The sequence below is a fragment of the Crinia signifera genome, chromosome 8 (assembly GCF_055691185.1).
Source record: "Crinia signifera chromosome 8, ASM5569118v1, whole genome shotgun sequence".
Classification (NCBI taxonomy): domain Eukaryota; kingdom Metazoa; phylum Chordata; class Amphibia; order Anura; family Myobatrachidae; genus Crinia; species Crinia signifera.
Genome location: NC_139224.1, coordinates 1318072 through 1345764, shown reverse-complemented (window position 1 = coordinate 1345764; position 27693 = coordinate 1318072). Strand labels below are relative to the sequence as shown.

General features: G+C 47.0%; 1 protein-coding gene across 1 annotated transcript; it reads right to left on the bottom strand.

The window, feature by feature from the left end:
* Positions 1 to 2021: 2021 nt before the first annotated feature.
* Positions 2022 to 21854, bottom strand: LOC146025612 (uncharacterized). The gene is made up of 4 exons (XM_083155552.1): positions 21599 to 21854; positions 14174 to 14294; positions 11329 to 11440; positions 2022 to 5478 (listed from the first exon to the last, which is right to left on the bottom strand). Exons 2-4 carry the CDS (start codon positions 14225 to 14227, stop codon positions 4886 to 4888), a joined length of 759 nt encoding a protein of 252 aa, XP_083011678.1. The 5' UTR covers positions 14228 to 14294; positions 21599 to 21854; the 3' UTR covers positions 2022 to 4885.
* Between the last annotated feature and the right edge of the window lie 5839 nt (positions 21855 to 27693).

The following is a 27693-nucleotide window of genomic DNA, read 5'->3' as shown; positions in this document are numbered from 1 at the left end:
TTACAAGATAACATCAGTCCTCAAACGCAGCTGTGTCCTATTCATTGACGGACAGAGAACCTCCGGACGTCAGTGTTATGTGGGAAATGTATTGTGTGAGTCTTATGTAGGGTACACACCAGAACAATCATGGTCATAAGCAGATCATGAGATGATTGTACGATGGTTGCAAGATCTATTGGAGCACACAATCTGCATATGATCCGATCACGATCTCTACCTCATTTTAAAATCCTGACTGCAGCGGGTAGGATCTGCAAAACGACCAAACGACCAGCGGGGATGCGCATTGGATCGGAATTGGATCTAAAATATGCCCTATTTATAAACACTTGGTGGAGATTGTATCAAATTGTAGGAATTGAAGCCAAATCGTTCTGGTGTGTACCCAGCATTAATGGATCAGGTTCAAAAATTCTATTTGCAATCCTCTAAACCACAGCCAGGAATAAAGGGGCTCCCAAATTCCAGATGTAGCCGAAAATCGAAAAATAAAGAAGAACACTGGCACCCTTTGGCAGCAGTATATTGGGGGACACGAACCCCAAGATATCCCAAACCAATTACAAAGTAGAAATTGGATAACATTGCAGTTCTCTCTTCACCCGATAATTAGCCAATGATCCACTAGGGGGCGGTATCGCTCACACTGTCTAGCTCAACAGTCGTTGGTTAACATTGAGAAAATTTCAATACATGCAAATGGTTGACATGGCAATGGTTGACACATGAAAAGATCGACATACGTTTTACACAATTATTTACAGATTTTTTTTTTTAAATGTCATGCTTTACCATCCAAGCGCTACACAAGTTGGGGGTGCTCAGATGTCAACATCGACACCAAAGAACACTGAAAATCTTATGTCGAACTTTTTTTAAGGTGTCAACCTTCCATGTTAATCTTTTGCTTGTGTCGATCTTTTGTCACTGCTGACCTTGTGTATGTCGACCTTTTGGTGATGACCTATTGACTGTCTACCTAGACATTGTCTGTGAGCTCATCCACGCCCATTAAATACACCTAAGTATCCTCAAAATCTTGCATCAGTTGCATGTTGTAGATGGGGAGGAGAGAGGACACGCTATTACTAAGCCCCGCCCCTTATGACAAAATGCCGCAATTCACAGGGCTGTCGGGATGGAGCAGGGCTAAAATGACAGAACTCCAATGGAATCTCATCATATCCGCCCCCTGACCCACAAATCACAGCAATTTGTCACGGGGGAGGGTGGAGCTTGGTTTATAGCGCCTGCTCTCATCTGTCAGGGAGATTTTCTGGGTACTAAGAAACCCCCCCTGTGTGTGCTATTAAAAGTAAAAGTCAGCTGTCATATTTTCATTTCCAGGTTCATGGTTCACGGTCTGTTGAGGTTTCCCTACGTGCGCTATGTTACTCATTTCGCAAATCAGATTGGCTGGCCAGTGTTAATATTTATTATTATCGTTTATTTATATGGTGCCACAAGGGTTAGGCAGTGTCACCAATATCCTGAATAAGCCGGATTTGCCCGTTCCTGCGATAGAGTCGGAACTCACTGGTCTACTTGGAACTTGGGCAACCAAAGGGGTTAAATGGGTGATGTTGTCACAATGAATAAAACAACCTGGCTCATGCCCAAGACAGCCATTCCCTATTTACAGTGGGCTTGTATCCATTCATTGACATTGGAGTTCCCGTTCCTATTGCGCAGCATTAAGCAAACACAATGGGGGAAATTTACTAAAGGAAATCAGTAAAAATAGGTGGATTTGTATCCAGAAATACACTTATCTTTGACATTTACTATCCCGAAAATACGGCAATTCATATTCGTATTGATAGCACATCAATACGAATTGCCGTATTTTCGTGAAAGTAAATGTCAAAAATAAGTGTATTTCTGGATACAAATCCACCTATTTTTACAGATTTCCTTTAGTAAATTTCCCCCAATGTTTGAAGCGCCAACTTCAGAACTATAACACTTCTGTTCCTAGTTCTCATACCTGTAACAAATAAATGTGAGCCTCAGAGTCATTGAAAATAATCATCTTTTATTAATAATTCTATAATTATCAGTGAATTTAAGCCCAATCGGCCATTGACTTATTAGACAGATATCTTCTATTATTATTATTATTTTTTATTGGCTTAATTTTGATCGCAAATAGTCTTACATGGAAGTTCCCATTGTAACAATAATCCAGCATTCACTGTTCCTGCCGCCCATAAAGAAATCTGCAGTGCCTGCTACTGGTAATTGAGATAAAGTCCTGAGAAGCCTAAATTTTACTTGTGATTTTCTTAAGCCGACTACAGATAATTTTCAAATCTAGGTTAATTTGGGATCCATATGGCTGACAGATAGGGAGAAATTTACTAAAGGAAATTTGTAAAAAAAAATAGGTGTATTTCTGGATACAAATACACCTATTTTTTACAAATTTCCCCCATAATGTCTAGTCACACACTCAATAGTTAGACACCAAAAGTTAGACATGCATTAGCCAGACATTGACAAAAGTTAGACAAGCATTAGTCAGACATTGACAAAAGTTAGACATGCATTAGTCAGACATTGACAAAAGTTAGACATGCATTAGTCAGACATTGACAAGAGTTAGACATGCATTAGTCAGACATTGACAAAAGTTAGACATGCATTAGTCAGACATTGACAAAAGTTAGACATGCATTAGTCAGACATTGACAAAAGTTAGACATGCATAAGTCAGACATTGACAAAAGTTAGACATGCATTAGTCAGACATTGACAAAAGTTAGACATGCATTAGTCAGACATTGACAAAAGTTAGACATGCATAAGTCAGACATTGACAAAAGTTAGACATGCATTAGTCAGACATTGACAAAAGTTAGACATGCATTAGTCAGACATTGACAAAAGTTAGACATGCATTAGTCAGACATTGACAAAAGTTAGACATGCATTAGTCAGACATTGACAAAAGTTAGACATGCATAAGTCAGACATTGACAAAAGTTAGACATGCATTAGTCAGACATTGACAAAAGTTAGACATGCATTAGTCAGACATTGACAAAAGTTAGACATGCATTAGTCAGACATTGACAAAAGTTAGACATGCATTAGTCAGACATTGACAAAAGTTAGACATGCATTAGTCAGACATTGACAAAAGTTAGACATGCATTAGTCAGACATTGACAAAAGTTAGACATGCATAAGTCAGACATTGACAAAAGTTAGACATGCATTAGTCAGACATTGACAAAAGTTAGACATGCATTAGTCAGACATTGACAAAAGTTAGACATGCATTAGTCAGACATTGACAAAAGTTAGACATGCATAAGTCAGACATTGATAAAAGTTAGACATGCATTAGTCAGACATTGACAAAAGTTAGACATGCATTAGTCAGACATTGACAAAAGTTAGACATGCATTAGTCAGACATTGACAAAAGTTAGACATGCATTAGTCAGACATTGACAAAAGTTAGACATGCATTAGTCAGACATTGACAAAAGTTAGACATGCATAAGTCAGACATTGACAAAAGTTAGACATGCATTAGTCAGACATTGACAAAAGTTAGACATGCATTAGTCAGACATTGACAAAAGTTAGACATGCATTAGTCAGACATTGACAAAAGTTAGACATGCATAAGTCAGACATTGACAAAAGTTAGACATGCATTAGTCAGACATTGACAAAAGTTAGACATGCATTAGTTAGACATTGACACTGTATAAGTGTGGTTATGGTATAGTAGAGCTGCAATATCTAGGTCTACAGTCATATGGTCGACAGTCAAATGGTCGACAGGGTCAAAAGGTCAACATGAAAACCTACCATTCACTGCGGCGTAGAGGGAGAATCTAATAGTGTGCCGAGCACAGCGAGGCACTGAGACCGAAGCATGGCGAGCGTAACGAGCCATGTGAGGGGACGTGGTACACTTAGACAGTGTCCGTGTCGACCTTTGTTGAAATAGACACAAGAATGCACAGAAAAATGCATATCAACCTTTTCCATGTCGACCTTTTGACTATGTCAAAATTTTGGCTGTCAACCTATTGACCCTGTCGACCTATAGACCCTGTTGACTATTTGAGTGTTGACCATATGACTGTAGACCTAGACATTGTAGATGGAATATACCATAACCACACTTATACGGTGCCCATGTACATATTGATTCTTCATGTCAACATTTGACTTGTGTTGTTAGTTTTGTCCATGTCTAATTTCTGGTGTCTACCTGTTGACTGAGTAGACAATGTCTGTGAGCTGTACCACAGTTGTGTAGTGGAGTGCAATGATTACCATGTATTAGTGGAACCCTGCGGTCAGTCGCATCAAATAAAACCTGTGTGCCCAGAACATGATTGTGGAGTTGCTTGCCGGACATCTGCATATTTTTGTGAATGTCTTGCTCACATTCTTAAATACTAAATAAAGTGACCTGTTAGCTGCTGTGAACGCCATAACTGCCTTAGTCTATTTACATAGCACGTGGACAAGTCCTGGATGGTGTCTATGTATTGAAATGTAAACTTAGGGTGAGATTTACTAAAATGCGTTCTATTTCAGATGGGATGTTGCTATGGGCAACCACTGAGATACTATCTATGATCTTCTAGAAGGTGCTAAATAAATAGGAAGTCCATTTTGATTGGTTGCCCATAGCAATGTCCCATGTGAAGTAGAACTCCCATCCTAGGAAATTCCCCCCTTAGAATACATTTAGAACCACAGTTCCAGTTGAATCTCTGATTCCATAGGGGCCTGGACACAATATTATGTACGATGTCACATCCGGTACAGTTCTACGCTCCACCCTGATCAACCCATATGGCAATTTGGTGATTGTAATTTATAAAAAATAATAAGCGGGTCCTCTTAAGCTTTAGGGGGGCCACATTTTGTCCAAAGTTCCTTGTTTCCTTTCCACAGAGTGAGATAAATCGGTCCCTGTTGGATGGTTTCTCTCATAGTTCTTTGTAGGTGAATCGTGGTCCGTACCATGCTGGCCTTCGGTGGAGTTTCCTCCTGCATGTGAGATGCTCTGATTCCTTTTGATGAAGCCTAACTTTTGCAATGCCTCCTGCCTAGCAGACTTCTGGTTATTGGCCACCTGGAGTAATGGTTTCGAAGCCACAGATAATTCTGGTCCCTTGGAAGGGTCTTCCAAAGCTGAATTGCCTTGTTGCCTGATAAAGCGGGCTCTTAGTTCCTGGACGTTGACACCAGATCTCATTATGGTATCAAACTTCCTCAGATGGCTTGGATGTGAGCTGGTGGACCTTTGACTTGTCTCTGGAGTGACAGTGATGGACAACCCTGGACAGTCTTCCGAGAAAGACTTTATGATCTTCATCTTTGATGAGGTTGGATCGTGTTCGGTTTTGTCCGATACCTTGACACTTCCACTCAAGCTCCTCAGTTTTTTATCAATATCTTGAAGGCCTTCTCTTGGGGTTCTGAAATGTTCTCCGGTATCTGTAGAGAGTTCAGAGGAACTTGGTTAGTGGAGGAAAGTGGTGATGTTACGCATAGCAACCAGATTCTATCATTTCTCTATTGCATTCTAGAAAATAATGGAATCTGATTGGTTGTTATGAGCAACATCACCGCTTTTCATTTTTAACATGAGCATCTTTCCATCTGACCTGTATTAAACTGGGTTCATCACAGATACAATGAGAATATCTATTATTCTAGAGATTATGTCTCACTGTAAACTTTTCTCCTATGTCCTAAAAGACAGCACCATCTAATTTCAGTGTACCTCAGTGTCCTCCACTCCATAAAAAGAGAACTACAATCTGATTGGTTGCTATGGGCAACACCTCTATTTGTCCTATTTAGAAGGATTGATAGATCTCTCCCTTACAGAGTCGCTGTTCCGTAGTAGAATAATGGAACGTGATCTTTCCCCCTGGATTCCCACGATTAGAATGATACAGCTGTTCCTTGTGCCTTATTCTCCATGCGTTGCTGAATAAAGTGCTTTCAGACAGCCTGGGGATGAGTGTATGAAATGACAGCTGACAGCAGGAAGTGTAGCCCAGGGTTACCGATCAGGACAAACCGGCCAGCTGTCCAGGGTACATGGGGGACCTAAGAAACGTCACCCTATGACCCAAACCCATATAAAATAATCTAACTTGCTCCTAGCAAAAAACACAAAATCAGCCTCTATTCCATGTTTGCTCTCCAAAAGTGTGCAACATTATTTTTACTTTGTTCACCCGGGAACATATTCTATAAGAGCAAATAACATGAATTGCAATGATGTGTTATGATCCTACAAAGCACCAGAGGAAGGGGTGGGTGACAGGGAATCTCTTCCCTCCCAGGGCAAAAGGATATTTCCTGGCATGTCTCTTTGATGAGACTAATTGGGAGCCCTCTTAGAGACATCAAAACTAAAGGGGAATATTGTACTAGTATCATTCAATATATATATTTTTATATTTTACATTGTATATCTAGGTTTTAGTATTTTATTGAACAAGTTGACAGTGGCCGCAGACTACACAATTGCCCTCGTATATTGGGCATAATTCGGATGTACGCTATATTGCCACGCCGGCTGCATTGGCCACAGATCAGTTGATTATTGAAGTCCTGAATAGCGCCAAGGTCGTGCAGAATGGCTGCGGGAAATGAGATGCTAGCGCCATGTTTCTTACGGTACATGAGCGCAGTCACATCCTGAAGCACTCCGGTATTGTGGCCGTCACTTCCCGATAACTCTACCAAATGCCACCGGACTGTCAATCACTTTGCAAAGAAATCCTCTCTGCAACTACCATGGCAGATCATCGCGGTACATGCGCATCTGAATGCAAGAGCATGCCGGGGTGATTCAGGTTAGTTTGCAAAAGCAAACTCCTTCTTTAATGGACAAAACCATGCTGCACTGCAGGTGGGGCAGATGGAACGTGCAGAGAGAGTTACATTTGGGTGAGTTATTTTGTTTCTGCACTGGGTAAATACTGACTACTTTATTTTTACATTGCATTGCAATTTAGATTTCAGTTTGAACACACCGCATTCAAATCTAACTCTCTTTGCACATGTTACATCTGCCCCACCTGCAGTGCACATGGTTTTGTCCATTAACCCCTTAAGTGGTGGGATTCACTGGGGCAGGACAAACCTACCAGGGCAGGTTTGTCCTGCCCCAGCAGTACTCACCACTCGCCATTTGCACTGCAGCAGTGGCAAGGTGGCAGGCCACGCACGGAAAGGTTTGGGGTGGCTTGGGGGGACTTGGGCGCCTGAACTCCCGTGCGCTCATGGTTTTTTCCGAGCCACCCCAAACCTCCCCAAGCAGGGCCTGCCACCAGGTCACTGATGCAGTGTTAAGGCCCATACACACTGGGCGACTTTGAGCCGAATGTCTCTTAAAACAGCAGTTTTGAGCAGCTTTCAGCTCAAACCCGCCCAGTGTGTATGGCCCGGCGATGAGAGGTGAACGCTGCTCCCGCAACATCCCCAGTAAAGCCGTTCATACCAGCAGATGAGGACGGCTTTGCATAGCGCTGCGCCGTCCTCCCCCCTCTGTCGGCACCGGGCAGGGGTAAAGCAGCTCAGTGTGTATTGTCATCATCGCTGTCCATACACGCTGGGCATAGTCGCCCAGTGTGTATGGAACTTTAATGGCAGCGGGAGCAGCGGCAGGGGAGCTCTGCCTATGATCGCTGTAGTGTGGAGGTCAGGGAGGAGCGACAGGAGGGGGGGACTAGAGGTGCCGCTAGAGGTGGTGCGCCAGTGGTTCACAGCTAGAAGCACCACTGGTGCACACCTACCTACTGGTGGTATGCCCATACATTTTCTGGGACAGCCCGTTGCGGCAGCGCAGTTGAGCCCAGAAAATGTCCGGGCACACCACCGAAGTGGTAAAAGAAGTTTGCTTTTGCAAACCAACCTGAATCACCCCTAAAAAGTATTGTGTTGCTGCACATTGCATTCTGCGGCTGCTGGCAATATAAAGGAAAATGCCTGACTAGAGCCTGGGGCTAATTATCCTCTGCCCAAAACTATTGTACAGGAGCATTCGCATTGTCAAGTAATCCCTGTGACATCTGCTCCCGGGAGAGGGTGGTGTTGTGTTACAGGCAACTGCTTCTTCTCACTAAATCCAGGGCCAGATGGAGCTTCAGCTCAGTGCCCCCCATTAAAATAGGCCCACAGGATTGCAGTGTTGTACCCTGCGGGTGGCCGTCCCGTCCATATCAGGAATCGTTCCCCCCACACTCACAGTCGTGGCTGCTGCCTGTAGTTAGACAGAGGCTGGTCCTGCTCCTGTAGCTGCTGAGCTGTTGGAGCTAACAAAAATGGCTGGCTGCCCCCACGGAGGCTACAAAAAGATGGCCGCCGTCCACCAATCAGGTGCCAAAGTTTCCTTTCATAGGTTGAGACACACAAAGGGGCGGGGCTTAACTGAGGAGTCCTCTGATTTGGGTGGGGTCTGTTCAGACAGAAATCTAATTTGCAGTGTAAAAATACATCTGTCTAACATCTGTGGGCTACTTTACATGCAGAAGCAGTCAGTATTTATCCTGCACAGAAAAAATCTAAATGTACCTGCTCCCCTAGCATGGCAACATGGGGCCTAATTCAGACCTGATTGCAAGGCTGCGAATTTGCAGGCCGGGTGATTATTGGTAGACTGCACATGTATACAACTCGTAGCACACGCGTGTGCGAGGCGATCCTGCTAAAATGTGTTCACTGACCGCACACAAGTTGATTGACAGGGAGCCGGAGTTTGTGGGTGGTAACTGGCTGTTTTATGGGAGTGGCAGGGAAAATGCAGGCGTGGCTACGCGTTTGAGTGGAAGTCATGTGACGTCAGCTCTGGCCCCAATCAGCCTGTTTCTATCGCAGCCACCGAGTCTTGTGCAACAATATGACGCTCGTCGTAGTGTCCTGGAATGGATTGTTGGAGCACGTCTATGGGGGTGACCTATAGAAAGCAAGAGGCTGGTAGGGCATGCTGAGACTTATAGTTCCATATTGGCAGCAAAGTCACAGCTTCCAGAACTTTTAGACTGCATACAGTACCTCCCACCCTTCTCCCTAGCAACATCTGGAGATATGTGGTTATAAATATGGACTGTGATATAATAACTTGTTATCACCACATTTGCATGATTACCGGATTGTGGCATATCACGCCCAATTCCCTGCCGACCCACGCCTCTATGACTACCAGAAACAGGTAGGGAAATGTTTAACGGCTGCATTTGGAGCAGTTACTATCCCGCTACACAACTCCTAATTCCATTATTTAGAATAGTTTGGGTATAAGAATTTTGTGACACCCTAAGAAAATAAATTTTTTCCCCATTTACTGATCTACAAATGATGCTGGAGGCGTTAGTGTCTATGGGTTTTGGCCGGAAGCCACAGAGCTTTGTTAGGTCAGGAAATGTTGGCATGAAGAGCGACAGAAGAGCTATTAATCCGTCTGTTTAATGGATCGCTCCTTAGGCTGCATCTGTACGATACCGTAAACCACATTGTGCTGAGCAAATAGATGTAAAAGTCTGGCTGTAATATAGAACACATGTGAACAGCGCAAGATCAGCTGCTATGGAGACAGAGGGATCCGATTAATATTCACTTAGAGTCAGGTGGCAGCACATCCCCAGACAATGGCCCCCTACCATTCTGCTAATTGGGGGCAGGAGGTGTACTGCTAAATCTTCCTGTCTGATCATTTCATATCATCCTTTCCTCCTGGTGACTGAAGGAACATTATACAGGTCATTATTTATTGCAGCTGCTTATACAGGCAGAAGCCGGGCTATGGCAGACCTGCGGCAGCGGTGTTACTAGGAGGGGTGTGGGCTGCATCCGGGTGTCAGCCTCTGAGGGGTGACACCAAAGTGACAGGTGCCGGGTGCTGCATTGTGACATTAAGTTCAGCACCTGGTTCGCTTCACTTAGACTATTATATAGGAAAAAAGCATATGTTCCTAGCAGAGGTGGGGCTGGAGAGGTGGGGCTGCAGAGCTGGGGCTGAGGAGCTGGGGCTGCGGAGCTGGGGCTGTAGAGGTGGGGCTGCAGAGGTGGGGCTGTAGAGGTGGGGCTGCAGAGCTGGGGCTGCAGAGCTGGGGCTGCAGAGGTGGGGCTGCAGAGGTGGGGCTGCAGAGGTGGGGCTGGAGAGCTGGGGCTGTGGATGTGGGGTTGCAGAGCTGGGGCTGGAGAGGTGGGGCTGCAGAGGTGTGGCTGCAGAAGTGGGGCTGCGGAGGTGGGGCTGCAGAGCTGGGGCTGCAGAGCTGGGGCTGCGAAGCTGGGGCTGTAGAGGTGGGGCTGCAGTGGTGGGGCTGTAGAGGTGGGGCTGTAGAGGTGGGGCTGTAGAGGTGGGGCTGTAGAGGTGGGGCTGCAGAGGTGGGGCTGTGGATGTGGGGCTGCGGAGCTGGGGCTGGAGAGGTGGGGCTGCAGAGGTGTGGCTGCAGAAGTGGGGCTGCGTAGGTGGGGCTGCAGATGTGGGGCTGCAGTGGTGGGGCTTCGGGGCTGGGGCTGCGGAGGTGGGGCTGCAGAGGTGGGGCTGCAAAGCTGGGGCTGCAGAGGTGTGGCTGCAGAGGTGTGGCTGCAGAGGTGGGGCTGCAGTGGTGGGGATGCTGTGGTGGGGCTTTGGGGCTGAGGCTGCAGAATTGGGGCTGCAGAGGTGGGGCTGCAAAGGTGGGGCTGCAGAGGTGTGGCTGCAGCACAGTTCAAAATTCAAACAGGGAAGCCACCAATTGCCATTCCAAACTGAGTTAGTGTTGTTCCCCTATAGTAATTGTGGACTGTGCTGCACCCCCCCCCCCCCCCCCCACCCCACAATGGAGCCACCACTGGTTCCTATCATTTTATCCCTGTGTGCAGGTGGATTTCCCACTTCTAACACCAATTCCTGGTTGGTGGAACAACAGACCCATCTATATCACACCCCAGTCTTCTACCATAAAGGGGGGATGCAGATCAAGGCCATAGAAGATCATGACCGCACTCCTCACACTAATACACTGACGGCGAAGGGCGCTTTGAAGATGAATCTCTGCTGACAGCACCCTGGAGTGCAACCAAGAAAGCTGTGGTCCCAGGCGTGGATGTCAACCAATGACATCCAGACGTGGTCAGAGCACAGAGGGAGGAGCCTGCAAGAAGGCGGCCAGTAATGTTGTGCCAAAACGTGGCTTGTCACCTAAATCTGCCCCCCTTGGGGTCTGTCACCACTTTGATCTCAATTTGGCTATGCTAATTAGCAACTGAAGCATATCACTAATTTATCCAGATTTCCCAATTTTCTTAGTTGTTGCTAATTGGTACCTCATTATAAAGTATTACCTTGTTCATTAACATTTTCATCCAGGTCGTGGTCCAGTGATTCGATGGTCTCCAGTAAGTACTGAAGACATTCTCTCTCTTCATCAGTGAGCTGGGACAGGAAATCGTCCTCCTAATACACAGAGAGATCATAGTATTAGTCTTCCCTGTAATAATATTACGTCAACTACGGCCATCGTTATCCTCCCCCGTCACCGTGCTTCCATGGGGTGGGTGTGAGTGGGAGGACCAATCACTAGAGATTGTGGCTTCTGATTGGCTCAGACCTCCCCTTCAGTCATTTAATATTTTGGAAGGGTTCACTTTGATGAACAGGGGGGCAGCATGAGTGAAATCTTGGATTGGCCATGGGATGCAGTAACCGGGGTAGAGGCAAAGCCATGAAAAAGGTCGACATGAGTATTTTTCATGTTTTTTTTAGGTCTATGTCAACTTAAATCCAAATAGACACTGTATAAGTGTACTGCGTTCATTCGCCATGCTTCGGGCGCGGTGCCTCGCTACGATCGGCACACTATTATATTCTCACTCTATGCCCCTTGGATAGTAAAGTATGAAAAAAAAACACGAAAAACTAATTTCAATTTTTTTTCCAGGTCGACCTAAAACTTGTGTCAACCTAATGACTGCACCCCCTTGCTGTACCCCCTAGTATTTTCCACCAGTTTAACAATATGCCTAGTCCACTTTGAGGAAAAACTCAGGGAGGGGCGTGAAAACAACAAATGAAGGAGAGGGAGAGAGAGGACAGGCTGCCGCTGCAGCTGTCTCTCTCCCCAGCTCAGCACTGGGCGGCATGTGCTGAGGAGAGAGGCTGTGCTGTGGTGGCAGCATGTCATCTCTCTTCCCATTGCCTGGCTCCCTGTAACAGGAGGGGGAGCGAGACCCAGGCCCCTCCAGCAGTACCTGCTCCCCCCCTCTCGACACCACTGAGCATGGATGGTGTAAAAGTTAGTGTGGTGGTGTAATGACCTCACACCATGAGGTCATGGGTTTGATTCCCTCCATGACCCTAACTGTGCGGAGTTTGTATATTCTCCCCGTGCTTGCGTGGGTTTCCTCTGGGTACTCCGGTTTCCTTCCACAATCCAAAAATATACTGCTAGGCTAATTGGCTCCCAACTGAATTAACCCTAGAATATCTGTGTGTGTGTGCATATGTGGTAGGGATATAGATTGTAAGCTCCGCTGGGGCAGGGACTGATGTGAGTGTTCAAATATTCTCTGTACAGCGCTGCGGAATATATGTGCGCTATATAATAACTGGTAATAATAGTCTCTGTACAGCGCTGTGGAATATGTGTGCGCTATATAATAACTGGTAATAATAGTCTCTGTACAGCGCTGGGGAATATGTGTGCGCTATATAATAACTGGTAATAGTATTCTCTGTACAGTACAGCGCTGCGGAATATGTGTGCGCTATATAAATAACTGGTAATAATATTCTCTGTACAGGGCTGCGGAATATGTGTGCGCTATATAATAACTGGTAATAATAATCTCTGTACAGCGCTGCGGAATATGTGTGCACTATATAATAACTGGTAATATATTCTGTACAGCACTGCGGAATATGTGTGTGCTATATAAATAACTGGTAATAATAGTCTCTGTACAGCGCTGCGGAATATGTGTGCGCTATATAAATAACTGGTAATAATATTCTCTGTACAGCGCTGCGGAATATGTGTGCGATATATAAATAACTGATAATAATATTCTCTGTACAGCGCTGCGGAATATGTGTGCGCTATATAAATTCTTAGTGTCGCATAAACCCGGGTATTTGCCAGGGCAAGGGGCACTTTCACGTGTCGTGTCTCAGTGTGAATGGGTGTGAGGGAAATTCCCGGGTGTAATGCTGCGGTAATTTCACACAGGTTTTTTGCAGGGTTATTCCTGGGTAATACACGGTTGTATGGCAATATGAACAGGCTAGACCCGGGTTTTTCACATAAGATGCAAAAAAGCAAGTTCATTGCATTGTTCAAAGCTGCTTTTTAAACAGCCAATCAAAGCTGCTCTTAGATTCCACACACACTTGTTGGCAGGCAGACCAGGGGAAGCAGTCTGAATGGGTAGACATGGGAATTTCCTGGGTCTAAGGAAGGTGCAGTATGAATGGGGTCTGTAGAGCTGAGATGCTCTATGCCCCACCAAAAATATGGGAACAAAAACCCAGGATTTTGCAGGGGCAATGAGAATGTGGTATTACATGCAGAGAGTTTTTTTGTTTCTGTGCAGGGTAAATACTGGCTGCTTTATTTGTAAATTGCAATTAAGATTTCAGTTTCAACACACCCCACCCAAATGTAACTCTCTCTGCACATGTTACCAGGGCCGCTGAGCTTGCTGGAGGGTCCCTGGTCCGACCTCCCCCTCCGCCCCTCCCGGTCAGCAGTAGCAGCACACACCTACAGCATGTGCTGTGCTGACAGCAGGCTCAGCAGGAGTGTCTCATTGACAGCGTGAGAGCTCATGCTGAGCTGTGCTGCTGCTGAGGTGGGGGGGGGGGGGGGGCGGGCGCTTTATAGTGTTTTTTAACCCACCTTAAACATTTTGGGGGCGTGTCCTAATCACGGGAGGTGGCCGCACCTCCTGCAATTAGGCCACGCCCCCAACATATTACCGGGGCCCGGCATACCTCTTGGCTGCCCTGCATGTTACATCTGCCCCACCTGCAGGGCACACATTTTACCTGCGATCAGGTCTGAATTTGTCCCAAACCTTGAGTAACAAGTCCGGCTCCTAATGAGGTCATATGAAGAGTGTTCCCATCATCCAGATCCCGTATATAATAAGACTTTCTGTACATCAGGTTGCGTTCATGCCGGGTCATTACCTCTAGATTGCTCTCGTCATCCGCAGCTTCTGCTTTCTCCTCTGTACCGTCCATGCTGTGCTCCCCAGTGACGATCTCACACAGACCTTATTGCAGTCTCCTGTGTGGCCCTGTGTGGCCCCTGCAGAACACATAACAACACTCACATTAATAAGACAGATCTGTGTCTGCTGCCTACTCCAGGTATTGTCTGGACTGAGTTATTAGCAGGAGGCTCTGTAGTCTCCTGTGTGGCCCCTGCAGAACACATAACAACACTCACATTAATAAGACAGATCTGTGTCTGCTGCCTACTCCAGGTATTGTCTGGACTGAGTTATTAGCGGAGGCTCTGCAGTCTCCTGTGTGGCCCCTGCAGAACACATAACAACACTCACATTAATAAGACAGATCTGTGTCTGCTGCCTACTCCAGGTATTGTCTGGACTGAGTTATTAGCGGAGGCTCTGCAGTCTCCTGTGTGGCCCTGTGTGGCCCCTGCAGAACACATAACACTCACATTAATAAGACAGATCTGTGTCTGCTGCCTACTCCAGGTATTGTCTGGACTGAGTTATTAGCGGAGGCTCTGCAGTCTCCTGTGTGGCCCTGTGTGGCCCCTGCAGAACACATAACACTCACATTAATAAGACAGATCTGTGTCTGCTGCCTACTCCAGGTATTGTCTGGACTGAGTTATTAGCAGGAGGCTCTGCAGTCTCCTGTGTGGCCCCTGCAGAACACATAACACTCACATTAATAAGACAGATCTGTGTCTGCTGCCTACTCCAGGTATTGTCTGGACTGAGTTATTAGCAGGAGGCTCTGTAGTCTCCTGTGTGGCCCTGTGTGGCCCCTGCAGAACACATAACACTCACATTAATAAGACAGATCTGTGTCTGCTGCCTACTCCAGGTATTGTCTGGACTGAGTTATTAGCGGAGGCTCTGCAGTCTCCTGTGTGGCCCTGTGTGGCCCCTGCAGAACACATAACACTCACATTAATAAGACAGATCTGTGTCTGCTGCCTACTCCAGGTATTGTCTGGACTGAGTTATTAGCAGAGGCTCTGTAGTCTCCTGTGTGGCCCTGTGTGGCCCCTGCAGAATACATAACACTCACATTAATAAGACAGATCTGTGTCTGCTGCCTACTCCAGGTATTGTCTGGACTGAGTTATTAGCAGGAGGCTCTGTAGTCTCCTGTGTGGCCCTGTGTGGCCCCTGCAGAACACATAACAACACTCACATTAATAAGACAGATCTGTGTCTGCTGCCTACTCCAGGTATTGTCTGGACTGAGTTATTAGCAGGAGGCTCTGTAGTCTCCTGTGTGGCCCTGTGTGGCCCCTGCAGAACACATAACAACACTCACATTAATAAGACAGATCTGTGTCTGCTGCCTACTCCAGGTATTGTCTGGACTGAGTTATTAGCGGAGGCTCTGTAGTCTCCTGTGTGGCCCTGTGTGGCCCCTGCAGAACACATAACACTCACATTAATAAGACAGATCTGTGTCTGCTGCCTACTCCAGGTATTGTCTGGACTGAGTTATTAGCAGGAGGCTCTGCAGTCTCCTGTGTGGCCCCTGTGTGGCCCCTGCAGAACACATAACAGCACTCACATTAATAAGACAGATCTGTGTCTGCTGCCTACTCCAGGTATTGTCTGGACTGAGTTATTAGTAGGAGGCTCTGTAGTCTCCTGTGTGGCCCTGTGTGGCCCCTGCAGAACACATAACACTCACATTAATAAGACAGATCTGTGTCTGCTGCCTACTCCAGGTATTGTCTGGACTGAGTTATTAGCAGGAGGCTCTGCAGTCTCCTGTGTGGCCCTGTGTGGCCCCTGCAGAACACATAACAACACTCACATTAATAAGACAGATCTGTGTCTGCTGCCTACTCCAGGTATTGTCTGGACTGAGTTATTAGCAGGAGGCTCTGCAGTCTCCTGTGTGGCCCTGTGTGGCCCCTGCAGAACACATAACAACACTCACATTAATAAGACAGATCTGTGTCTGCTGCCTACTCCAGGTATTGTCTGGACTGAGTTATTAGCGGAGGCTCTGCAGTCTCCTGTGTGGCCCCTGCAGAACACATAACACTCACATTAATAAGACAGATCTGTGTCTGCTGCCTACTCCAGGTATTGTCTGGACTGAGTTATTAGCAGGAGGCTCTGCAGTCTCCTGTGTGGCCCCTGTGTGGCCCCTGCAGAACACATAACAACACTCACATTAATAAGACAGATCTGTGTCTGCTGCCTACTCCAGGTATTGTCTGGACTGAGTTATTAGTAGGAGGCTCTGTAGTCTCCTGTGTGGCCCTGTGTGGCCCCTGCAGAACACATAACACTCACATTAATAAGACAGATCTATGTCTGCTGCCTACTCCAGGTATTGTCTGGACTGAGTTATTAGCAGGAGGCTCTGCAGTCTCCTGTGTGGCCCTGTGTGGCCCCTGCAGAACACATAACACTCACATTAATAAGACAGATCTGTGTCTGCTGCCTACTCCAGGTATTGTCTGGACTGAGTTATTAGCAGGAGGCTCTGCAGTCTCCTGTGTGGCCCTGTGTGGCCCCTGCAGAACACATAACAACACTCGCATTAAAAAGACAGATCTGTGTCTGCTGCCTACTCCAGGTATTGTCTGGACTGAGTTATTAGCAGGAGGCTCTGCAGTCTCCTGTGTGGCCCCTGCAGAACACATAACAACACTCACATTAATAAGACAGATCTGTGTCTGCTGCCTACTCCAGGTATTGTCTGGACTAAGTTATTAGCAGGAGGCTCTGTAGTCTCCTGTGTGGCCCTGTGTGGCCCCTGCAGAACACATAACAACACTCACATTAATAAGACAGATCTGTGTCTGCTGCCTACTCCAGGTATTGTCTGGACTGAGTTATTAGCAGGAGGCTCTGTAGTCTCCTGTGTGGCCCTGTGTGGCCCCTGCAGAACACATAACAACACTCACATTAATAAGACAGATCTGTGTCTGCTGCCTACTCCAGGTATTGTCTGGACTGAGTTATTAGCAGGAGGCTCTGCAGTCTCCTGTGTGGCCCCTGTGTGGCCCCTGCAGAACACATAACACTCACATTAATAAGACAGATCTGTGTCTGCTGCCTACTCCAGGTATTGTCTGGACTGAGTTATTAGCGGAGGACAATGGCAGAGTCAGGTTCCTTTATTGCCGTTTTGTTTCACAATGACAGCAGTGTTTACAGTAGTGGCGTCATGTGCTGGGCTCTACACGCACGTAGACAATGTGTGACTTTGTGATGTCTCCCGTGCGTGTGTCATGTATTGTCTAATGCCAGGCTGGGCCTTTCTCCTGAATCCTACAGTGTCAGCAGTGTGCATGTAACTACACAAATCGCACACACACAAATAATCCCCCGCTGTCATCTGGCTAGGTTTGCCACCTCACACACAATAGATTCCTGGAGACCCTCACGCACGCACCGCAGGCATGCACTCCCGGGGAAGTGGGCGTGGTCTCACAAAAGTGGGCATGTCTTAATAATGAAACGTGGGCGTGGTCTCTGTAATACAGACATGTATTCATGTGCCTAATATTACGTTTCTTATACTCATGCATGTCATTATGATGTGACATGTATGTAATAGTAGGCACATAAATACAATGATTATCTGAGAGTGTGACCGGCCGAGGCTCCGCCTCCTGCTGCTCCTGTGTGTCACCCACGCGGCCACGCCTCCCCGCCCCACCCGTCATGCTGCACTGCCGACTTCTAGGCATAATGAGTTGACGTTGCGCATTGATGATGCGGCTGGTGCGTGTAGGAGAAGGCGGAACGCGCAAGGCAAACACGTGACGTCACGCACCCCATCCTGACCTGGACCCCAGCTCAGGCTACAAACAGCACGCAGCGGCAGCCACGGTCAGCGTGCAGCGGGAGAGGGAGCTGTCTGGGAGAATCCCGGAATCCGGGTGACTGGAAAAGCCTCCTGGAGAACACAGGAGAATCCCGGAAATCCGGGAGAGGTGGCAATCCTAGATCTGGCATATGCCCTGCTCTCAGCAGTCCAGCCTTCCGATGTTGGTGAACTAATTCCCTTTATCATCCGTAATTACATGTATTGTGGATGACTTGTTTACATGATTGTAATGCCACTCTCGTCATATCAATATAAATAGACCGATCAGTGCCTGATTTACCAATAGGCTGATGAGGCTGTAGTAGCCTGGGGCGCAGGGACAGGTGGTGATGGTGGGGGTGGGGGTGGGGGGGGGGGGGGTGGTGGTGGTGGTGGAGGAGGGGGGGGGTGGTGGTGGTGGAGGAGGGGGGGGTGGTGGTGGTGGTGGTGGGTGGTGGTGGTGGAGGGGGGGGGGGGGTGGTGGTGGTGGTGGTGGGTGTGTTAGGGTTGTTTGTCCCATAAAGTAAAGTTATGCCAAATGGCTGTGCCAATGTAACATACTTCTGGAACTATTACAGGCTGAGTTTCCCTAATGCTCTGGACCACGAGCATTTTAAATGAGGGATTTTGGTTTTTTTTTTTTTCATACTTACCTGGTCCCCTGGTGGTGCCCCGATGGTCCTCTGACATCCACAGTGTCCCCCCGGCTTCCACGGTAGCCTTCAGGATCCTCTTCCAGGGGCAAACGCAGGATTTTCAGCAGGGGGTTTCCAGAGAGGGGCGGAGCAAAGCACGGAGATGGACACTTAGGTGACCCAGTACTGGACTTACTTATGGAACCTTTTGACTGTTCACCTTCCCATTGTCAGCAGAATGCTTGTGTCACCCTTCCGACCTACCCATGTCGACCTATTTCAGGCGTCGATCTAATGACTGGTCAACACAATGTCCCATACCCCTCCCAAGAGGTACCACATGCTCTATCTGGATTTCCCTTTTAATATATGATTGGCATCACCTGTGTTGGACTAGTTTATTGATCAGAAAGGTGACGGGAGGTTTGGATTGTGTACAGAAGGAGCCTTCTCCGGAGAGCCATGGTGAGCCATCTATTGTTCTCAGATGCTATACAATACCTAGAACAATACAGCAGGGAATCAGCAGATGGCTCACTTAATCCTATGAAAGGGCTAGATGAGGATGGCTTTATCTGTAGATCACATTTCTGGCCATCCACATGAAATCTGCTAAAGAAATGGCCCTCCAAACATGGCCGCCGACAGTGGTCAACAGTCACAAGGTCGACCACTAGTGGTCAACAGTCTAAAGGTTGACACATCAATAAGGACGGCATGCATTAAGTTGACATGATCAAGGGATGACACAAGCAAAAGGTTGACATAAAAAAAATCAACATAAAAACAGTCAACATGAGTTTTTCATGGTATTTTGGGTGTGTATGTCGAGGTAGGCCGACATGGACACCGTAAAAGTATACCGGGTCCCCTCGCAGGGCTTGCTGCATTGGGGATGCAGTTAAGATCCCGGCAGTCGGGATCCCAGCGTTCAGAATCCCGACGCCGGAATCCCAACCGCCGAAATCCCGACACATTCTCCCTCCGTGGGTGTCCACGACACCCCTGGAGGGAGAATAAATTAGTGTGCCGAGCGTAGCGAGGCACCGGGCCCGCAGCGAGCCCGCAAGGGGGGGCGATCCCCATCCCCCCCTTGTCGGGATTTCGGCGTTCGGGATTCTGAACGCCAGGATCCCGACCGCCGGAATTCAGTACTGAATCCCTGCATTGTTATATTCTCCTTCTATGCCTGTTAGGATGGTAAATTATGAACAAGTTGGTTTAAAAAAGAAACTCATGAAAAACTCATGTGTGTGCGCAAGCATACATGGCCAATAAAGTTAATTCTATTCTATTCTTCTATTCTATGTCAACATTTTTCCACATCAACTTTGTGATTGTGTCAACAGAGACTATTTTGTCAATAGTGGTCAACCTTTTGACTGTCGACCTATATGGAACCAATTATAGCGATTCTTGCTATTATCTTTTAAAGAAAAAGTAAATTGATTGGTTGCTACAGGCAACAGCTGCACTTCTGCAAAAACACGCTCACGTAAATATACCCCTTATTCTAACAATTCTACTTCTATCGATGTTACTGTGCGGTATTTGGAAGCTTGTCCTAATCTTTGTCTACAAACACTGTAGTTGAGCATCTGAGTTCCACAAAGACACATATTGTGCCAACGACGGAACAATGGCACACAGTGCGAAATGCCAAGGGCAGACACCGGAGAACCGCGCGGTGGTTCATTCACAGGTGACTCTCAGACAGCGGCTCAGAGAGAGAGCAAACAGAGAATAAAAGGGAAGAGCAGAAGTCATTTCCCAGGACCGAGAACTGATACTACAAACAGAGGGTTATTAAGTAGCCAATCTCCGCAATGTACTTCTGGCTGACCTTTACCAGGCGGTTAATGACTCTCTTCCCAGGGAACCTGATGCATCATATCTGTATCCAGCCCCTCTCACAGCAGCAGGATAGGTAACAATGGTTCAGCGCTATGAATAAGTAGAACGCACCTTGGGAAGTAGTAAGACGGCACCGGCAGTATAATAGCTAGGAACCTATATTGCATCTTAAGCTGTGTACACACGGTGCACTTATCGCTGGCAATATGGTCGCTGAGCCCATAGCAACGTCCCATCTTCAATAGAGATCCCATATCAGTAAACTGCATGTCAGTGCTTCATCACTAATAATAAGTCATCACAGGTTCTCAAACTCGGTCCTCAGGACCCCACACAGTTCACATTTTCCAGGTTACCCGGGTGCATTCATTACTCATTGACCCATTTTAAAAGGTGGATTCACTTGTGATTGTGTGAGGAGACCTGCAGAACATGCACTGTGTGGGGTCCTGAGGACCGAGTTTGAGAACCTGAGACGGAGACTGCAGGCAGCTGGTTTACCTAGGCTTCCAATACTATCCCTTTAATTACACAGGTTCCGTGGCTGATTATTAAACCCAGGTGAAAGGCAGGATTGAATTCATCCAGCCACAGAACCTGTGTAATTCATAACGCTCCTGGTTTAAAGGGACCAGTCCAGGTTTACAGCACGACATACAAACTACTGTTTACCCCGTGTAGATGTCACTACAGGAGTCCCAGGCTATCTCCATCTCAGACCCTGGATGTGTCACAGATACAGGCTTACAGCTACCATATGCCACAGTTATTAGACGGCTGTAGACAGCTGATTACTGAATGTGCATTATCTCTCCTCATCATTCCATGGGGGAATATTATTGGTAGCAACTATTATCGTTTACTTATATAGCACCAGCATATTCCGTAGCACTTTTATCAATAAGACATTATTTTATAAATGACTGAATTTCTTAAGGTCAAACAGAAGAGAGGGAATATACACGGTACTGACATCGGAGGACTCCCATATATTGTTGGTCCCCTGTTGTTCCATCCACCCTCCCAGATGTTGCACACAGGAGGTAGCAGGCTTGTCCTGGACATCACATACCTTTAATAACCTCGTCCCTGGTCCATGTTACACGTTCCTGCAGCCCGGTCCTTACAGCTCCATCTCCTCTGTCCCCAGCAGCCAGGTGGGAGACTGTAGTGTGGGATCTGGATGCAAGTCCAATGCCCAGGTCTCCTGCAGGAGCACAAGTGAAGCCTGTGACAAGTGACTGCCTGCCCTTCCTGCAACCTGCTGCTGGTGACTGTCAGGCACATTAGCAGTGGAAGTTCTATGCAAATATAACTGTAGACTAGGAAACATTATGCAAACAGAGGCGTTCCCTGCACAAAGCCCACTGGCCGCATGGTCTGGGATGCACAGGTGGTAACACGACACTAGGCTGCCATAAAGGGGAGAGGGTGCGGCCCAACATACCATGCTCTTAAAAGTCACTAAGTCAGTTCTCTTGTTAAATTTGCAACACAATAAACCAGGATTACGAGGCAAATGTCCTGCGGTTTATAAGTCAGCTGCAGCAAGATTGCCGGGCCAGTGCCCATCCATTTACCAAATATTGTACACAACCATTTTATTTCCACCACATCTGTTCGAGAAATGGCATGACTCCATGCACATTTTATGTACCATGTGAGGCGGTGCGCGGGCACGCCGGTCGGATCTCGCTTCTGACGACGGTCTTATGTTCTGCACCTGTACGTGCAGTCGCATGCTGTTTTATGCACATTAGAATTATGGCACTGCGACGTGCAATAGGTGAAGGATTTCTGGCCACTCCTCTTCCACCCACCCTCTTTCCCCCGACTTCCGGTTGTAAGGGGCATGCGATAAATCGCATGATTGTATGCAAACTAAAAGCAAGAAAAAGCATTTTCAATGAGATTTATTGCAAGGTGCGCTTCAAGGGAAATCCTTCTGGATATCGCGTCAAATGCAATCGCACAAGTGTTTGGGCTACATTCGCGATGGCCATTGCCCAGCGATGATTCAAAATCATTGATGGTTTATGGCCGATGTTGAAAACTTTTGCCATTGATGAGGGAAAACCAGATAATTTCCCTACATCGATGGCACAGCAGAACTGATGTCCCCCCCCCCCCCCTCCAAGGTGCCAGGACACAGAGCATAGCCCTACCCCCACATTCAGATTGGCCCATGGGCCATTAAGTTAAAGAAAATGGATCGATGGTTATCCATCGGCTGGTTGCAGAATTGCATAAATGACAACCATCAATGACGACTGCACTTTAGTCACTGGTGCTCATCGCGCCGCGGGGCTGAACATATGTCCATTTGCGGAGTGTATCTAGCGTGATTGTGCATGCTCTGGAAGTGTAACAACCCTCTGCGGGTCTACATTTGCACTAAATGTGGTCACACATGATAAAACTTTCAAAATGACACCTCAAATCTGAAAACACCTGTGCCGGGAATTGTCATGTCGACATTTTGACCCTGATGATCTTTTGTCCCTGTCAACCTTACCTACTGTCTACTGTTTACTTGTTAACATTTGGACGATGCCAACCTAAGGCATGTTGTGAAGCAGGGAACCCTTCCAAAAGCTGGAGACAGGTGCCAATCAGTACCACCACCTCGGCTTCCTGGATGCTGGAGGCAGGTGCCAATCAGTACCACCACCTCGGCTTCCTGGATGCTGGAGGCAGGTGCCAATCAGTACCACCACATCAGCTTCCTAGATGCTAGAGGCAGGTGCCAATCAGTACCACCACATCAGCTTCCTGGATGCTGGAGGCAGGTGCCAATCAGTACCACCACCTCGGCTTCCGGGATGCTGGAGGCAGGTGCCAATCAGTACCACCACCTCAGCTTCCTGGATGCTGGAGGCAGTTGCCAATCAGTACCACCACCTCAGCTTCCTGGATGCTGGAGGCAGGTGCCAATCAGTACCACCACATCAGCTTCCTGGATGCTGGAGGCAGGTGCCAATCAGTACCACCACCTCAGCTTCCTGGATGCTGGAGGCAGGTGCCAATCAGTACCACCACATCAGCTTCCTGGATGCTGGAGGCAGGTGCCAATCAGTAACCACCACATCAGCTTCCTGGATGCTGGAGGCAGTTGCCAATCAGTACCACCACCTCAGCTTCCTGGATGCTGGAGGCAGGTGCCAATCAGTACCACCACATCAGCTTCCTGGATGCTGGAGGCAGGTGCCAATCAGTACCACCACCTCAGCTTCCTGGATGCTGGAGGCAGGTGCCAATCAGTACCACCACATCAGCTTCCTGGATGCTGGAGGCAGGTGCCAATCAGTACCACCACATCAGCTTCCTGGATGCTGGAGGCAGGTGCCAATCAGTACCACCACATCAGCTTCCTGGATGCTGGAGGCAGGTGCCAATCAGTACCACCACCTCGGCTTCCGGGATGCTGGAGGAAGGTGCCAATCAGTACCACCACATCAGCTTCCTGGATTCTGGCCCCAGTTGCACTCCACTATTTATGGCCCTGACCACAGAGGTGAAACTGAATTCCGATTGGGTGCTCTGAGATAGGTGGTGGTGCATTCAGGGGCTATGCAGACCTGGACATAAGAGAACATTCTCCTGCCTGGAAGTGCATCTATTGCACATAATATTGGGCAGGCGGCGGCGCACGCTGCTGATAGCAGCAATCCAGGTGTACACATGGAGTGGTCACATTGCGAGAAGTGTGCAAGTGTCTATATACGCCAATGATTTCCATCAACCAAAGAAGCTTGATTTAGCTTTGTTAGCAAATAGGCAAAAACCATGCTATGGAGATATTAAGGTTATAAACAATGTAAAGAGGAGACGTTGCCCATAGCAACCAAATTATGTGGGGTATTCAATCCCGGGTCCTGACAGCCGTGACCCTGGCCTGTTTTTGTTTTGTTCGACCGCAGATAGTCAGGTGGGATTCAATGTTCCGGCTGGTGATTGTCAAAAAGGGGGTGTGTCCGCGTAAACGGCTGTTTATTGTCGATATTTGGCCGTGATCGTGACAATTGATGTCCGTAATCGACAAAATGGGCCCTACTGCTTTTAAACTCGGGTCCGTTCTGTCGATCTGTCTCCTCACTGCTGTCGGGCAAGACAGCATTGAATAGGTGGCCACCGCTATTTCCCCCATCAAAAATAGCGGCGGGGATTGAATACCCCCATATGTCTATCATTTTTTTATTGCTCAGTCCTCAGGAGTCCCACACAGTGCATGTTTTGCAGGTCTCCTCACAGAATCACTTAGCTCCACCTGTGGCTCTTTTAAATGTGTCAATGAGTAATGAATGCACCTGCGCACCTGCCGGGTGACCTGGAAAATGGGAACTGGGTGGGGTCCTGAGGACCAAGTTTGAGAACCCCTGCTCTATTGCTAGTAAACCACAGATTCTCAAACTCTGTCCTCAGGACACACAGTGCACGTTTTCCAGGTCTCCTCACAGAATTAAGTTAAATAATTAGCTCCACCTGTGGATCTTTTAAAATGAGTGCACCTGCTGGGTGACCTGGAATACTTGAACTTTGTGGGGTCCCGAGGACCGAGTTTGAGAACCACTGTAATAAATTATAGACAGAATCTGATTGGTTGCCAACATCACTGCTTTTTAGAGGCTTTAGTAAATTTACTCCTAAGATTTGGGTGAGTGTCGTCAAAATGAAATCTAAATTGCAGTGTAAAAATAGAGCTGTGTCTGTGGACTACATGCAAAAGCAGCTAGTATTTATCCTGCACAGAAACAATATAAATGTATTTGTTCCCCTTGCATGGCAACATGGTTTGTTCCAGACACAAAATGACTTGCTGGGAGGGCAGGGTCTGTCTTTTGATTTTTATTGCCCCCAAACACATAAGCTGTGTACACACGGGGCGATATTTAGCACATATCGCTGGCAATATAATCGCAGAGCGACCATACTGCGAGTGATTTCATGTGCTATGGGCGATAAATCGCCGGGAGAGCGCTCCCGTGGCCAACCCTGCAATGGTCGCTGGTCCAGCGCTTTCCCCGGCAGTCAGCTGTTACCCCCAGGCAGTTTCTCCTTCTCATCAACAATCATCTCTGGTCACCGATGAAAATAGGACACTGAGCGATATATTGCTCCGTGTGTACACAGCAACACACACACAATTTCTGATGGCATCCTTGGCTAGGAGCAACTTGCCTACTCTTTAGAAGGTTTGATACATTCCGCCCTATGACCCATACTTGCCCATTCTCCCATAATGGTCGGGAGGCTCCTGAAAATCAGGTCACACTCCCAGCATTCCTGCGAAAAGTAAGCAAGGCTCCCGCATTATTATTAATATTTTGCTTTTACAGGTTGAATATCCCTTATCCAAATATCCGTTACCCAAATTATTCCGAAAACCATAGGTATAAAAATGTACTTTTATTTTTTGCTAAAAATCTTTGCTACATCTATAACTGGGGAAATAACATGTAACTGGCACTACTGAGGACATGATGTGTAACTGGCACTACTGAGGACATGATGTGTAACTGGCACTACTGAGGACATGATATGTAACTGGCACTACTGGTGACATGATATGTAACTGGCACTACTGGTGACATGATATGTAACTGGCACTACTGGGGAAATAACATGTAACTGGCACTACTGAGGACATGATATGTAACTGGCACTACTGGTGACATGATATGTAACTGGCACTACTGGGGAAATAACATGTAACTGGCACTACTGAGGACATGATATGTAACTGGCACTACTGGGGACATTTTATGTAACTGACACTACTGGGGAAATAACATGTAACTGGCACTACTGAGGACATGATGTGTAACTGGCACTACTGAGGACATGATGTGTAACTGGCACTACTGAGGACATGATATGTAACTGGCACTACTGGTGACATGATATGTAACTGGCACTACTGGTGACATGATATGTAACTGGCACTACTGGGGAAATAACATGTAACTGGCACTACTGAGGACATGATATGTAACTGGCACTACTGGTGACATGATATGTAACTGGCACTACTGGGGAAATAACATGTAACTGGCACTACTGAGGACATGATATGTAACTGGCACTACTGGTGACATGATATGTAACTGGCACTACTGGGGAAATAACATGTAACTGGCACTACTGAGGACATGATATGTAACTGGCACTACTGGTGACATGATATGTAACTGGCACTACTGGGGAAATAACATGTAACTGGCACTACTGAGGACATGATATGTAACTGGCACTACTGGTGACATGATATGTAACTGGCACTACTGGGGAAATAACATGTAACTGGCACTACTGAGGACATGATATGTAACTGGCACTACTGGTGACATGATATGTAACTGGCACTACTGGGGACATGATATGTAACTGGCACTACTGGGGACATGATATGTAACTGGCACTACTTGGGGTCATGATATGTAACTGGCACTACTGGGGACATGATATGTAACTGGCACTACTGGGGACATGATATGTAACTGGCACTACTGGGGACATGATATGTAACTGGCACTACTGGGGCATGTTATGTAACTGGCACTACTGGGGACATGATATGTAACTGGCACTACTGGGGACATGTTATGTAACTGGCACTACTGGGGACATGATATGTAACTGGCACTACTGGGGACATTTTATGTAACTGACACTACTGGGGACATGTTATGTAACTGGCACTACTGGGGACATGATATGTAACTGGCACTACTGGGGACATGTTATGTAACATCACTACTGGGGAAATAACATGTAACTGGCACTACTGGGGAAATAACATGTAACTGGCACTACTGGGGAAATAACATGTAACTGGCACTACTGGGGAAATAACATGTAACTGGCACTACTGGGACACGATATGTAACTGGCACTACTGGGGACATGATATGTAACTGGCACTACTGGGGACATGATATGTAACTGGCACTACTGGGACACGATATGTAACTGGCACTACTGGGGACATGATATGTAACTGGCACTACTGGGGACATGATATGTAACTGGCACTACTGGGGAAATAACATGTAACTGGCACTACTGGGGAAATAACATGTAACTGGCACTACTGGGGAAATAACATGTAACTGGCACTACTGGGACACGATATGTAACTGGCACTACTGGGGACATGATATGTAACGG